Source organism: Protopterus annectens, chromosome 12.part0, assembly GCF_019279795.1.
Source record: "Protopterus annectens isolate FY-2018-M chromosome 12.part0, PAN1.0, whole genome shotgun sequence".
NCBI classification, from domain to species: domain Eukaryota; kingdom Metazoa; phylum Chordata; order Ceratodontiformes; family Protopteridae; genus Protopterus; species Protopterus annectens.
In genome coordinates this window covers 250,782,154-250,799,141 of record NC_056746.1, presented here as the reverse complement: position 1 = coordinate 250,799,141, position 16,988 = coordinate 250,782,154, and the positions used below count along the sequence as shown (strand labels likewise).

The 16,988-nt window shown below is 40.2% G+C and overlaps 1 protein-coding gene across 2 annotated transcripts in view; it reads right to left on the bottom strand.

Moving 5' to 3' along the window:
- Positions 1–5,502: 5,502 nt before the first annotated feature.
- The window catches only part of LOC122816486 (transmembrane protease serine 12-like), a 621,927-nt gene continuing 610,441 nt past the window's right edge, over positions 5,503–16,988 (bottom strand). For both annotated transcript variants that reach the window (XM_044089311.1, XM_044089312.1), the window contains exon 6: positions 5,503–6,894. In XM_044089311.1, the coding sequence (XP_043945246.1) occupies positions 6,637–6,894 (258 nt within the window). In that variant the 3' untranslated portion in view covers positions 5,503–6,636. The remainder of the gene's footprint in view (positions 6,895–16,988) is intronic.

Below are 16,988 nucleotides of genomic sequence, written 5' to 3'. Positions count from 1 at the left end.
CCGTTGTGGTGTTCTTCTGCATTGTTTCTGGATTCTGTCCTTTGATGATGTATTGCGCATGTGTATGGGACCTGCATTCTCAGGCTTACACAGTACATCACTGCTTTAGCAAGCAAGCAAGCAGTGGAGAAAGGACAATCTCCGTTGCCATCTTTTTTGAAAAAAAAAAAAAAAAAAACTGTAACCTCCCAAAAGTTCAGAGGTATGAGAGAGACAGGAGGAAATACAAGGCAAATCAGGTATGTTTTAGTTTGCAGAATGTACATTTTCCATGTATTTTCTCTGATCTTGTATGTACCTCTTGATCTTTTATTTGAAAAAATGTGGACAAAGCATAAATAAAGGGAGAATAAATGTGCACTGTCTGAAGGACAGAAAGTCTGAAACTGAAATGCCTGTCACTATTTATTGACTTTGTTCCTCAGTGATTTGCCATAAGAAAAAAAGAAATTCATGAGAAATGGAGTCACTAAATAATGACACACGTTTTAGTTTCAGAGTCTTTCATTGAGAGTAATGCTTGTCTAAGAGAATGAAAAAAAAAGTCTGGATGCTCAATGATGCTTTAGCGGCTGGACTTTTGCTTTTGGTATATGCTGCATTTACAGTGGTCACGCTGGTTGGGCTGAGGAATCAGCATGCTCATTTTTAAATATTAATGACCAGTCATTGGATAATACAAATTAGGCAGCTATGTTTCCTCTGAACTCTCACCAAGATTGAAATTGCACAGTAGTGAGTCAAAGAAAAGTTCTACTGTGATATTTGAGGAGCAGAGCAATAAAAATGTACACTGAAAAGACAGTTGACATCTAGTTCATAGGTCCATAAGTGTATACTAGGCTAATGGCCCTGGAGCCTATATAAGCTTAGCCCAAGAAGATTACCTGGCATCATGACACCCAAAGTTAGTTAGTTAGTGATATCTTTGGAAAGAGAAGTGCTTTTAGAGCCACAGCAGGTAAATACTTCAAAGCCATGTGTGCTTATATGTGCATGCCTTCATGTTGGGGCATGCTTCAGGCTGGGCTGTGTATATGTGTGTGTGTGTGTGTGTGTGTGTGTGTGTGTGTGTGTGTGTGTGTGTGTGTTTCTGTGTATGACTGTGAAATAACATTATGTGGCTTAGTAGGAGAAACACTAGTGAAGTCACTTGTAACTCTGCAGTTTTCAGTTCAGATACATATTAATAAGCTTTTGCTCAATATAGCACTTTCATGTCTCTGAATCACATTTTATCATCACTGAGCTATTAGAGACCCCTAACAAAGCCCTAACAGCACTGCTGTTGTATTGGTTCTAAATACCAGAGCTAGTTTCAATGTTAAATTATAGAACAATGTTTTATAATGGCACTTGCTCACTTGCTAATGATAATGGGCTGCTACAGAGTGGTAGTGTTATTCTGTTATTAGTATTTAAATTGCATTCAAATGCCTGTATATTAACCCGCTGTGATTAAGACATTCGTACTGGTGTAGCATTGTGCATATCTGATGTTAATAATTGATGTTTAGGAAGTACAACACTATACCAAGTTTAGATGTGCAGCCCACATGCCACTAAACTGATAAGGCAGTTACTAAATGTAACACCAGTATTCAGTAAGAGGCAATGCTCCCCACACCCACACAGAGGACAGAATACCCCATCATCTCACAACCCCTAGCTCTTAACCTAACTCCAGCCATAAACCTGAACCTGACTTTGCTCCTAAACACTGGTCCTTAACATAGACTCAGCTCTGCACCTAATCTTAACCCTAACTCTCAGTGTTTTTTTAGCATCTTTACTGAATTATCACTTGTGACATAGGCAAATTTATATTTATACAAAAGTAATCAAACTGTATTAACAAATTAACATTATCAAACATTATACTTTACATATATTGCTATATATCATATAACCTAAGGTACATTACATACATTATTCAATTTCTGCTCCTTTATTAAACAAGATACATCTTTGTTAAACCATCACTTACAACATAAGCAATCATACATTTATATAAATGAAAACAAGCCACACTGACACAATCCTAGTTGCAAGCATGTTACATCACAAATCATACTGACACACTCCCAGTTGCAAACATTATACATAACTTAAAATCTATCCAGTCATTTTCAGTCAAACATTACATAGCTCATTTAAGTCTTGCCTTCTTTTAAACCTCATTCCTCCCCTGTATGTATTGTTCCCACAATTCCCATTTTTCCTATGTAGTTTGCTCCTACCCTTTTCTAAAGATCTCAATTCCAGTTGTTTTATGTCTGTTACTGTATTCATTAATTCTAATATAGTTGGTTTAGATTTTGATTTCCATTTTCTAGTAATTGCCTTTTTGGCAACCACCATAATTAGACACAGCAAGGCCTAATCATGTCTAGGTAATTCCGATTCTGTATTATAGCTCAGAAAAATAATTTCCCTTGTCACACCAATCCACCTACCCAGCATCTCTGACAGTGCATCTCGCAGGGAATCCTTAAAGTCTGCCAACCCAACTCACTCCTAGAAAATATGTTCCCAAGTATCTCTTTCTTCCCCATCACACCCCCAGTGTTTGCTGTCTACCTGATGGAAAACTCTCTGGAGTCTACTTGGGGTATAAAAATATCTGTGTAAACATTTCCAAGCAAAAATCCTAAATCCTTTAGATTTTGTTGCATATTTGAGAGACATACATATATCCTCCCAGTGTTTCTTTGTGAATTGCTTATCCAGTCTCTCTTCATAATCCTTTCTAACCTCCTCTGATTGATTCTTCTAGTTATCATGCAATATTTTATATGCTCTACTAATTATTCCTTTTTTTAAGGGCACCTTCTATTCTAGATTCTACTAAAAATGTTACCAGTGCTGGTCTTTCAGTTAGGACTCCCCCCATTTCTTTCTCTTTGCCTATACTTTGATAATGCTTGATAGACAAGGCAATCTTTAACCTGCAGTCCAAATAAATGCTTGGCCTCTTCCCATTCTATTACCTTTCCCTCTCTAGTTATTTGTTCCCAATATCTTGGTTTCTTTGCCATTTTGTCCAATAAATTCCAGTCCTCTCTTGTCTATTGTCTATATCTCTAATTGCAGTCATCCCTACTGGCAGAATCTCCTTTCTCCATTCCCATGTTGGCTTAGTTCTTAGAATACTTTCTGCTACTTTATGGATATACTATTCTGTATGATTATTGTTATTCTCCTTAAAGGCTTGCATCCAAAATCCCAGTCTCTTCTTGTTTCTTGAGCTTCCCCCCTGTTTCAACACCATCCCTTTCCACTTTGAATTATAGTTTTCTGCTTGTGCTGTGTATAGGGGCCTTAACTGTGTGGCTCTGAAATACCACTTCAAATTGGGTAATCCCATTCCTCCCTGTTCTACTGAAAGAATCGGCTTATCCCACTTGACTTTTGCTGTCTTCCCCTCCCAGATAAAGTCCTTCAGCTCTTTATTAGTTGCTATCCACCACTTCTCCTCTGGTTGATAAAAATATACCTGACTTGTGTATAAGGCTAAAGGGACTAAAAACATTTTGACTGCTTGTATTTTGCTATCCATATCCAAATAACAAAGCTTCCATTTTCTCAGTTTTTGTATTATCTTTTCTTTAGTCTCTTCCCACATATCCTAAGCTGCCATACCATAATCACTTTTAATCCATACTCCTAAATGCTTCCATTTTATCATGTCACCATGAATACGGATATTGCTGAACCAATTCATGGGTGGGTACATAAGTTGACGCTATTGCCTTTATTTTAGCTTCATTTTGTAATATATTAAAAGATATGAAACTATCACAAAATGTTCCACAACACTATAATGTCTCTTTCTGGTTTAGTCAGATATAAAATAATATCCTCTGCAAATAGAGCCAGCTTTTCTTGACTACCATGCCAATTATATCCTTGAATTTCAGAGTCCCTTATTTTCTTTGTCAGTGGTTCTAAATATAACACAAATAACAAAGGGGGAAGAGGACACCCTTTCCTGGTTCTTTTGCTCAAGCAGAAATTATCAGAGAGGACCCCACCCACTTTAATTTTCGCCTTGATCCCTCATATATCCTCCTAATTAACCTTATAGTTTTTTCAGGAAATGCAAATGCTTCCATTGCCCTGCTCATAATGTCCCAGCTTACTCTATCAAAAGCTTTCTCTGCATCAAGACTCAGCAACAGCAATGGTATTTTCTTACATTCTGCTTCCCTATGGATCATCAATGTTCTGTTAATGTTGTCAAACCACATTGATCCATATCTATCAGTTTTGGCATTACTTTTGTTGTTCTTTTAGCTATTATAGACATGGACATTATATAATCATGGTTTAGTATTGAAATGGGCCTATATGTAGCTGGGTCTGATGAATCTTTACCCTCTTTACGTATTACAGCTACCACTGTTTTCTTCCAGGTTGTTGGTACTGTTCCTCCTTTTAAAATATTGTTAAATAAAACCTTCCAAATCTTTATCAGTTTTTTTTCGTTTCTAGCTTCCAAACTTCTGCAGGAATATCATCTACTCCTGGGGACTTTCCTGAAGATTGATTATACATCACAATTTTTATCTCATCTCTTCTTATCCTAACCATTAATAATTGAGCTTCATCTACCTGTAACCTTGGCATATTTAATTCTTCCATAAACATTTCCATTTGCATCTTTTCTTGATTTCCATATGTCTCTTCTTTATACAGACTTTCATAGAATTTCTGAAATATTTGTAATGCCTATACAGGATCTCTTGTTACCTTCCTTGTTATAGGTTCCATAAGCTTGGCGACAGCCCTTTGTACTTTCTATTGCCTGAATCGTGCTAAAAGTTTTTGTGCTCTACTGTTATTATCAAAAAACAGTTGCTTAACAGCAGTCTTTCTAAACTCATGCATATTCTCAAGGTAATCCCTTATTTTCTGCTTAGCATTCTGCAGTTGATCCTCTTCTTGTTCTTTGAGATTCTCCCTATTCTGCGTTACTTTAAACCCTAACCCTCAGTGTTATCCCAAGCTAAAACTTCCTTTCTTTCTCCAACCAAAACCTCAATTTTAACCTTAAAGTTAGTAACTTGTACCAGAATTATATCAAACACATTCTTCCAAATGACATTTTATTCAAAATAACATTTCATGACATAGCATTTTATTCACGTCAGCTCTAAGCAGAAGTAATCAAACTGTTGACAACAAACTGCCCATGCACAATATATGCTTCATACTGTTAGCCTTGTCAAATGATGTGACTTACACCAAAGTTTACGTTACAGTTCATAACTAAGACCAATTAATAAGTTCTTGTTAATATGCTGGGAGCACAACACTACAAAAGAGTCAATGTCAGCTCAGTAACATACTCGTGTTATGTACAAATGTGATCTCATCACTTGGAACAGTTTACAGAGATGTGCTTATTTGTAACTGCATCTAAAAACAGATTAAAAATATAAACACATGCTAGACTGTTTGTGAAAGCACAATTAAAAATATCTAGTCATCTTATAAATGTAATTTTTTTAGTATTTTTATTACATGTTCAGTAGTTTATAGCTGTAAAATTCACCAAACACATTTAAAGAATAAACATCACAGGTTCAATTGTTGGCACACACAGAAGAACAAAAAATAAAATAGCAACAAAACTATTAGAAATAAAAAATAATTTGTTCAAAACTAAGATGTGTAAAAAACGATTAACATCAACCTAATGAATCCCCGAGAACTGAAACCATCCTAAATAAAACAGCTAATATGTGTGAAATACTAACAAATAAAAGCAGCAGGCTTGCATTAAAATTAGTAAGTGAAAACAATGTGATTTACAGCATATGCAGCAGATTTTTTAAACAGTTTAGTGGTATAAAGATTGTTTTAATGAAAAGTCTGAATAAATTTAATGATCACAAGAATATCTTTGCACAACTGAGAGGTATCTTAAAAGTATTAGATGTTAACTACACAAATATTTAAGATACTAGTGTGTTTAAGCACCCTGAAACAATAAAGAAAGCATTTTGAGTATTTTAATAAAATGTATTATGAAAATTAATATAGTCAGCTTTACATATAAAATTCTGCATGAATAAAACAGAGTGGATGCTATTTATTCAAAATTTTTGACATTTCAGATATAATATATTGCAAACCATTGGTGACCAGGTTGTGCAATCTTCCAAATTTTACATGTAGCAAATTAAGAGTTTGCTAGTGGGAAACTTCAGTAATGAATGAATTATGTTGTAAAATGAAATGAAAAAAAAAATTGTTTTGGATTAAGATTTATTTTATACTTCTTCCAACTTAATTTAGGTGATGCCTCAGCATGTTTGTTCATAATGCCTTTAGTTAACTTTTGCAGCTCATTATTTATAGTGTCACTCACTGCATGTAATATTATAATTGCTGAGTAACTGGACTTTGTGTTATTCTTTAAATGTGGTTTCTCTTAAGTAGGGGTGTAAATCCTCTTCTGAATAATCTCTGATAGTTAATTCTAATTTCTCAGCACTACGTTTGGTGTTAATATTTGCCCTTTTAGTGGTATTTTACTAATTCGTAATATATGACCTCATGAAGTACTTCTGTTCTGATTGTTTTTGTTGTTTTTTTACCACCTTTAAAATTCCTCTCCCACATCTGTTATTAGCTTAAGTGAAAGATTACAATTAATGATGATGCAAAAGAAGTCCAGCTGGGTACATTCTGTGTGACACTGTTATCGACACTAGATTTTTCTGCTTTAATTGTCGAAGTTCCAATCCAACATGCGTAAGATGAAGTCTTGGTGTAGATCTGAGGTAAGTGCATTGCTCCATGATCAGCCCCCCAGCTGCTGATGCCTAGCAAATAAAACCTGCTGTCCTCATGATTGAAGCATGAAAATGGGCTGCCAATGTCACCCTGCAAAATAAAGATTTTTAGTTATAAAATATGATGTAACTTTATGCACAGTGAAGTTTATCTGCAAAGCAACTAAAAATCTCCTAAACATGATTATTTCTATACATCCTGAATCTCCATTCTAATTGTTAAAAGTTCAAGAAAGAGAAGCCACTATAGAAAGAACATATGTATGTGGCATGGAATGGAAGCACTCCATATAATCGAATGATCATAATTTTGAATGTGTTTTACAAAGACAGAAGTGATTGAAACTCATTTCAAGTCCGTGCAAGATTGTGCACAGTAGTGATTGGAGAATTTGCCCTTTCCCCACTGTAGAGCAATCTTGGAATTGGTATATATTAAGACAGAGTGTATCATTGTTTGGCTTTCAGTCTTTCAGGATTGCTTGTTAGCCATTCGAGATTTTTGTACTTTGATATTTGTAACTAAATGCCATGGAATATAGAGGCTTATGATACGGTTTTCTCTTTCCTCTGGTATTGTAAAGACGTGCAGTAAGTGGACTGGACACTCTAAATTGGCCATAGGTGTGAGTATGTCTGCAAATATGTGGTATGGAAGAACAGCTGTGTCAGGGCTAGCCACCTGGACATGTGAAACCTGGCTCTAGATGATTGCCACTGTTGAAGTGAAACCCCAGTCCCATGTGCAAAAATGGGAAAAGGGGTTGTGGATTGGGTGGATGAGGTTTTCTATTATAACTAAATTATTACGTGTTCAAGATATGGTTGCCAAAAAATTTACCTTGCAAGTAAAGCTTGAAAGGAAAATTTCTTGGCATCCATGTTGAACACAAAATAAAGGATGTTATGTAGTCCAATCTCACCTACATTCTTACCAGTGGGTTCGGAGCCGAATATCGGCTCCGACTCGGCCAAACTTTTCTAGCTCAAAGTCTTCTATTGGCTGGGCTAAGCAGGTATCCCATGCTGCACTGCTCCATATCCCCAGATCTCATTTGCCGCTAGTGTAGCTCGGACGTGGTCTCGCTCTTGACTGTGGCTAAGTACATTTTTTCTTCTTCTTCTTGAGAGAACTTGTTATAAACAAAAAGCTATTTTAATAGCTATTTCTATTTTGGTGTTTTTGGTTATTATCTGTAGTGTGATTGTCTTTGTGGTGTCCCACTAGCTGTTCCAACGGGCTAGGCCTTTTTCAGTTAGAGGACATAGTCCGTCCCCTTTCTTGTCCCTGTGTTCATCTTTTGCGATATAAAACCGTTTAAGTTAGAGGTTTTAGTGTCTGCTTTGTTCTGTTGGCGAGTTGGTCTAAAAACGTTTTAGTTAGAGGTTTTTAGCCCTAGTCGTCTTAGGGTTTGTCCTTCTGAGGACTGTGTGTGCTGCTGTTGTGGAAAGTTTTTGTTCCCACGCTTAGCGGTTTTTGTGTGACTGTAGTTGTTTTTTCCAGTCAGGCAGTTACTTGCTAGTAATATTGTTTTTTTGTGGTCATATTTCAAGATGTCCAAAGATTCCAAGGAGCACAAACATTCGGGTTTTAAAAAGTGCTCTAAGTGTGGTTACAAGATGTCCATCACCGATGGATATTCAGTATGTGTTTATTGTCTGGGAGCAATCCACCTGCAGGAGTCCTGCAGCTTCTGCCATGCTTTTAGTCCCAAGGTGCTCCAAGAAAGAAAGAATAAGTTAATTCTTAAGGGACTCTTGAAATCCTCGTTCTTTGAGGCCATGGATTCTACTTCCAGTTCAAAATCTAAGTCCAGAAAATCAAAAAAGAGATCTCTGGCTCCTTCAGTCTCTTCGGAGCCATTGTAGAAAGTAATGAAGCTAGCTTTGACCTCCTCAGCTCCACTGTCCTTGGGGCCGCAGGAAGTGTCAGTGTTGATGGAACCGGTGTCGGCTCCAATTATATTGGAACCTCTTCGGAGCCGATCGCCCAGTACTAGACCAGTGTCACCTGAGAGGAGATCCCGATCTCCCTCCCTGTCCTCCAAATCCTCCAAGACACTTTTAGATGTGGATGTCGATAGGGTTGTACAGAGGCTCCTTCAGTCACCGGTTCTGGCTAAATTGTTCTCGACTCCATCCCAGTCAGCTCCGGAGCCATTTCCGATACCTTCTTCGATTATTCCTCCTCCAAGCGCATCTCTGTCTTCAGAGCCAGAATGCTCCGCTCCATGTGATGTTCCTAGGTCAGCTCCGATGGCCCCTCCAGGCTTATCGGTGCCGACATCAGCTCCGACCCCGTCGGCACCGTCCACGGGGTTCGGGACTCAGGATTCTTCAGTCGGGCCCGAGGGGGACACCTCGGGACACCTTTCAGTTCCTAGTCTCCCACTCGGTGCATCGGCTCATGGAACCCCGACTCCTGTCATGGTCTTGGAGGCTGGCCGGTCCTCGGACTCAGGGGGGCCAGCCTTTGAAGCCATGCGGAGTGCACTGCCCAGATCTTCAGCTACATCATGTGGGTCAGTCATTCTGTCCCCTACCACTCCGGTGAGAGCCTCTGATCACCACCTATCTGTAGATAGCGGAACCCCAAGGCCTAGGGATATCCCCACAAGTGGTCCCCAAGTTTCTGAGGGCCCCTCAGAGTTTTTGCCTGAGGAGCCCCCTAGAAAGAAAACGTGCAAGAGGAAGCACATAGACTCCCTGGATGAGTCTCTCACCTCAGATTCTGACCTCGAGGAATCGGAGGGGTCCCCCAAGTCATCCTCTGACGATGTTTCTTTCTCTGACATCCTGGAGATATTGAAACAAAGAGGTGACTGGCCATCCAAAGCCCCCTCTGAGGAGGAGTCAGTCTTCCTGAAGGCCTTTGGTGCTCAGCCCTCTGCCTCCTGGGTGTCCCCACCCTTCGATGAGCTCTTGGATTTGATCTGTCGGAGGGTGTGGAAAAACCCTGATTCTGTGGAACCCGTACCCAGGAGACCCAATAAATTTATTTCTGCTTCCCTGGGTAAGGCGTTTTTGTCCAAAGGGGTCCCTGTGGATGCTATGGTGATGGCAGCAGCCACTCAGAAGGAAGTAGCAGAGACTTCTTCCTCCATCCATCCTCCTAACTAGGAGTCTAGGACCATGGACCAGTACGGGAAGCGTACCCTCTCATCAGCAATCTTTACCTTATGGTCGATGAACTACCTGTCTCATTTTACTCAGCTCCAGAGAGATCTCCTCAAGGAATTAGGAGATACTCTTGTGGGTAACGTGCCTGAGGCGGTGGCCCAGGCGGTTAACGCCCAGGTGTCTACCCTCAATTCCATCGTCAACTCCTCCATGCGGCTCATTTCATATGCAGCCGAGGGAGCGAGTAGGGCAGCAAGCTCAGGAGTCGCCCTTAGAAGGCAAGCCTGACTGCACCTTTGTCATTTCGCAGAGGCCTTCAAGTCTTCTTTCACTGACGCCCCCTTTGATGGTTCTTCCTTGTTCGGAAGCAAAGTGAAAGACACCCTCACCAGGTGCGAGCAAGAGGGAAAGACCCTGTCTGCTGTAGGGGTCCATTTTCCCCTTCCCTCTAGGCCTTACCCCAAGGCCCAGCAGGGTTGGAAGATGTGGTTCAAAAAATCACAGAGGTTTTTTCCGGGTGCACAAGGTGAGTCCCCCTTCAGAGGCAGAGGAGGAGGAGGTTATTCAGGGAGACGCCGCCCTAGAGGCAGTGGGGGCCCCTACAATTTGGGAGACCACGATTCCTTTCGCGGCTCTCCCTACCATCGTTCCTGATGGGATGCCTGACTGTGCATTTCCAGAGCCAGTCAGGGGTCGAATATCATTATACCCGGAAGCCTGGCAAAGCATCACCCAGGACCGATGGGTATTACGAATAATTTCCAGAGGTTATGTCATCCCCTTTTCATCAGACCCCCCTCCAGTCAAAAAAATCCCGGACGTTCCACCCAGTCAAAGGGATCACGAAGATTCAGAGGTTTCAAAGCTGCTAGGAAAGGGAGCCATCCAGCATGTCCCCTCAGACCAGATCGGATCAGGGACTTACTCAAGATTTTTTTTGGTGCCGAAAAGAACAGGGGACCTGAGACCCATATTAGATCTCAGCAAACTGAACAACTATGTACAAAAGTCCAAGTTCCATATGGTCACACTACAATCGATTCTCCCATTGTTGGGAGAAGAAGTATGGATGTGCTCCATCGACCTAAAGGATGCTTACTACCATGTCAAAATGGACAGAGCATCCAGGAGTCACCTACGCTTCCAGCTGGGAGCCAGTCATTTCCAGTTTTGAGCCCTGCCCTTTGGTCTCACCACAGCCCCCAGTGTGTTCACCAAGTGTATGGCAGTGGTGACAGATCACTTGAGACGTCTAGGATTCCAAGTGTTTCCATACCTGGATGACTGGCTCCTTACTGCCCCCACCAGGCATCTACTAATCCAAACCAGGGATGCTACCATCACTCTCTGTCAACAATTGGGTATAACACTGAATTGGGAAAAATCTGCCTTGTTGCCCTCACAGCGTGTCATTTTTATAGGTGCAGAGTTAGACACCATTCAAATGCAAGCCTTTCTACCACAGGAAAGAATCAGAGTCTTACAGCAACAGGTGCACGCCTTGCTTCCCCTGAGAAAAGCGAAGGCAAGATTGGTTCTTCAACTCCTGGGGACTATGGCAGCAACAATTATGTTGGTCCCTCTAGCGAGATTGCACATGAGGCTCCTTCAATGGCTCCTCTTTGCTCAATGGTCTCTCCAAAAATTTCCTCTTTCCCACCCTATTTTGCTCACGGACAAATGCAAACAGGATCTCAATTGGTGGCTTTCCACCAACAATCTGGACAGGGGAAAACCTTTCGTTCCACCAACCCCAGTTGCCACAGTGACCACGGATGCCTCCCAGATGGGGGGGCATTATCTCAGCAGGACAGTCCAAGGCATGCGGCAAGATCACGAGATACATTTGCATATCAGCATTCTAGAGATGAGGGTGGTGCTACTTGCGCTGCAGGCATTTCAGAGCTTTCTACCTCTAGGGACTATTGCAATACACTCGGACAACATGTCAGTGGTGTGGTATCTGAACAAACAGGGGGGAACCAGATCATACCCCCTGTGCAGAGAGGCCATGCGAGTGTGGCAGTATCTTCCCAACAGTTTCTGGTGGCAACGCACATCCCAGGGAAGTCCAACGTGATAGCGGACAGGCTAAGCAGAGCTATTCTGATGCCTTAAGAGTGGTTCCTGAATTGTCTAGTTGCAGAACGAATCTTCAGCAGATGGGGTCAGCCTTGCTGTGACCTTTTTGCCAGCCCCCTCAATGCCAAATGCAGCAGCTACTTCACACTGATCCCCCCCACAGGGGGATCTAGTTCATGATTGGCCCTCTGGTCTGCTTTATGCTTTCCCTCCCTTTCCCTTGCTATCAAAAGTGATTCAGAAAGTGCAATCCTTAGGAAGCAGAATGATTCTGATTGCTCCACACTGGCCTCGTCAAGTCTGGTTCCCCTTTCTCCACCCCTACATTGTGGACACACCTTGGATTCTGGACCCACAACCAGATTTACTGACACACATGTCGGGAGAGTTCCACCCCTCTCTGCGGACCCTCCGGTTGACAGCCTGGCTACTTCACTTCCGTCGTTAGTTAGGCTTCATCACTTTTCACCTGAGGTAGTTCATATTTTATCTTCCTCTCATAAGCCCTCTACTAGGAAGATTTATTCTAGCAAATGGAAGTGGTTTTCTATTTGGGCTCATACCCAAGGAATTGACCCTTACACGGCCCCAATTGCTTCAGTCTTGGAGTTTTTGTCTATGCTTTTCCATCAGGGCTCAGCGTCAGCTACCATTAAAGTTCAACTGGCAATGATTTCTAACTTTCATGTTGCTAATGAGCCTAGTCTGATGGCTCACAGACTCTGTAAGGCTTTCCTGAAGGGCACTCTATTACTCCGTCCTCCGGTCTCAGAACCTATCATGCCCTGGGATCTAAATTTTGTCCTGCAAGCCCTTACTTCACTACCCTTCAAGCCTGCAGCTACCTGCGACTTAAAATTCTTGACCTGGAAAACTGCCTTTTTAATAGCTATCACTTCAGCCAGGTGAGTTTCAGAAATTCAAGCCCTTTCTATAAAACCTCCATACTTGATCTTTCATAAGGACAGGGTTTCTCTTAGACCAAACCCTTCCTTTCTTCCTAAAGTGGCATCCATATCTAATCTTAATCAATCTTGGCATCCATATCTAATCTTAATCAATCTTTTGAGTTGCCAGTATTTTTCTCCATTTTACAAACAAGGCAGAATTTAAATTTCATCAATTGGATGTACACAGACAGTTACATTTCTATCTGCACCGAACTAAAGATCTCCGAAAATCTGATCAACTATTTGTCTCCTTTTCAGAAAACAAAATTGGGTCCCCTGTCTCCAAATTCACTCTATCCAGATGGATTTCCAGTTGCATCTCTTTCACTTATTCCGCAGGAGGGAAAGACCTACCGTTTCCGGTCAAGGCTCACTCTACTCGGGCTGTATCTACATCTACAGCCTATCAAGCCAGATTGTCTATGGATGATATTTGTGCGGCAGCTACTTGGGCTTCTCCTCACACATTTGTTACTCATTACAAGTTGGACGTGGTATCTAGGGGCAGGTCTTCCTTTGGTTCCACAGTACTCAGGAGTATCTTCCAGTGAGCCTACCAGGATGTAGGTGCTAGGGATGCTGTCCCACGGGTAAGAATGTAGGTGAGATTGGACTACATAACATCAAGAAGTTATGTACTCACCATAACGTTCGATGTATGTAGTCCATCTCGCCTGACATTCTTACTTACCTCCCACCTTCCCCCTTCCTGGAGGATCTGGAGGTTAGGTCTGATTTTCAGAGTTCCCTTCACTTTAGCTTATTCTTCTTTACCTGCATGTTGTTATGCATGAGGTATGAATGAGTGTTCACAGCAAACTAGATCTGGGGATATGGAGAAGTGCAGCATGGGATACCTGCTTAGCCCAGCCAATAGAAGACTTAGAGCTAGAAAAGTTTGGCCGAGTCAGAGCCGAACCCACGGGTAAGAATGTGAGGCGAGATGGACTACATACATCGAACGTTATGGTGAGTACATAACTTCTTGTTATGTTCAGTGAGACCTAATCATACTTCATTGTAGTTTATGCAGCTTTAACTGCTTCATGTACTATCAGTTACAAAAAAAAGTATAGGAGTGCAAAGAGTTTTACTGGCTCTCAGAGCTTTTGAAAACTAGTAAAAACATGGTGTTAGATAGCAGGCTGTACCAAAGTGCCCTTCTAAAGAACCAGTAGCTTTAATACCAATGCTTCCTTAAGACAATAACTTCTACCCCTGACATCTTCTATCTAAATACTTAAATCTCACTACAAATAGTCTTGCTTGTCCTGTCTTGATTCTAATAAACCGCTCTATCCAAGAAAGCTATGTCCCCACCTTATGGAAAATATTCTATATAATACCTCCCAATAAAGGTGGCTCATGAACTGAGCTCACAAACTATAGACCAATCACCATTCTCTCACCCTTATCCAAAATCTTGGAAAGATGTATTCACTTTCAACTTACTACATATATTACTTTTTATAACATCCTCTCTCCCTCACAGCATAGTTTCAGTCCCAATCACAGTACTACCACTGCCCTTCAAAAGTTCACAGATATAATGAATCACAATAGAAATCCAGACTTTTTATCCTCAGCCCTATTTCTGGATCTATCCAAGGCATTCGGCATAGTCAAGAAGTAAAACAAAAAATACAGCCAGCACCTGGGGACTCCATACTGAAAAAATATTTATTTCATCTTCCAATTCCACATGCACAAACATGTTTCGGCAAAAAGCCTTCTTCAGTGGTAGATTTTCAATCTCAAAACTGCTTAATATAGTATCAGGAACAACAATTATGACATCACTTCCCTAATTACTTAATTACAAAATCTAAATGCAGAATCAAACACAATACAAAATCTATGAATATATCTGTATGTTACTTATATATACACCAATTATAAATATCAGTATAATCGAACAAACTAGATATTATACTAAATTATTTATAAATAGATTTACTTCATAACTTGTCATTGAGCCCTGGGTGGAATAAAGCTCCCAATTTGATAATCCATTTCCTTTCCTTACTAGTAAATATGGAATGCCAACCTTGTTTAGATAGTCTATTGCCCTTGACCCGATCAATAATAACAAACATAAAACTAGCTGTTTTGTGTGATTGACAATATCTTTAAAGTGCATTAGTTAGCTTATTATTTCTAATTTCACTAAGATGTTCAGAAATACAACTTCTCAGCTGTCTAGAGGTTTGCCCCACATAAAAAGCAGAGCATTGACACATAACCAAATACACTACCTAGTCAAAACTACAATTACCAAAAAAGTGAATATCAAATAGTTGACCAGTATTCTTACTGCTAAAAACTGTAGTTTTAAACATATATCTACAAAAGCTGCAATGTCCACAGGGGTGAGAGCCCACCAACTTATCCCCCATAATAGTAAGTTGGTTGAAATGGGAATGTTTTTGAAGGGTCATTTTATAGTGGGCAAAATGGGAATTCAAAGTTTTACCTCTCCTAAAGGAAAATAGGCATCTATCCAACAAGTGGGGACTCAATTCTTCATTAGCTTTAAGGATATTCCAATGTTTATTAACTGTGTTTTGCAACAAATTAATATTGTTACCAAATGTGGTAACCAGCCTCATGGTCTGTGATTCCCCCCCTTTTCCTTTTTCTTGTACTCTAATAGATCCAATCTATTAAAATTGGTAGCCCATTCACTGTCTCGATGTATATCCGGTGCCCTATAACCCCTCATTAGGAATCTGTCTGTAAGATCCTGCTTGGCCTCCAAAAAATCACTGTCTGTATAACATATTCTTCTCATTCTTAAAAACTGGGATTTTGGAATATTATTGATTGTATGCCTGGGGTGAAGAATAGATGCATATAATAAGTTGTTATACTGTGGGTATTTTCTATAAACCGAACTACTCAATGTATCATCTGGTTGTCGCAAAATCTTGACATCCAGAACACTGATCTCCTTGATCTCATAAGTAGCAGTAAATTCAATCCCCCACTTGTTTCCATTAATGTAGTCAAGAAACTCCAAAAGATAATCAACACCCCCACGCCATACAAGTCAACAATCATTCAAAAAATGACTCCATATGTCTATTTCAGTAAGGAAAATGTTATGCATTTCATCATAAATGATTTGATCTTCTATATACCCCATAAAGAGGTCCGCATATATGGGAGCAAATGAGGCCCCCATAGCTGTTCCCTGTTGTTGCCAAAAACATTCTCCCTTGAAATGAAAGACATTTTTGTTAGGATATGTTCTACCAAACAAATGATAAGGGTATTAAAACCCGGCGGATACAAATTTACTTTGTTAAGAGGGATTTGACATCCAGCGTGCACATGAGCCAGTGAGGTTCCAATTGGGAATCTGAAATAATTTTTAAAAACTCTGTAGTATCCTTTATCCTTGCCCTAACATATGGTAATAAGGGATGTAAATATTGAGTCAGAAATACGGAGATGGGCTCAGTTAAGGACCCTCTCCCTGAAACAGTAGGCCTACCCGGAGGCTGACTCAAATTTTTATGAATTTTGGGCAAAAGATAAAGGTACTGTTGGGCTGGATCACTGACCATGAGCTACTGTTTAACCTGTACACTGATAATGCCCTCCTCTACTGCTAACTCTAAAAATGCATCAATTTCCTTTTTAAATTCTAGTGTGGGGTCAGTTGGCATTTTCCTATAATGCTGAGGGTTGGACAATTGTCCATTTCCCTCATTCCAATAACTGGCATCCATAATTACCACTGCCCCACCTTTATCTGCCAGAAGGATGACAATATCAGTGTTAGTATATAAATCTTTAAGAGTTTGTTGTTCCCCCTTTGAAAGGTTATGTCTAAACCTTTGAGATAAATTATAGTTGAAATGTAGATCCTTCAAAACAGCCTCCTGAAAAATGGCTACATGCTTGTTCATTGGTGGCATAAATTTTGATTTGTGAAAACAAAATTCAGTAGAACTAGAAGAAGATTCAGTTATACCAAAAACAATTTTAAATTTAACTTTCTACAAAAAGCAATCAAGTCCGACACAAG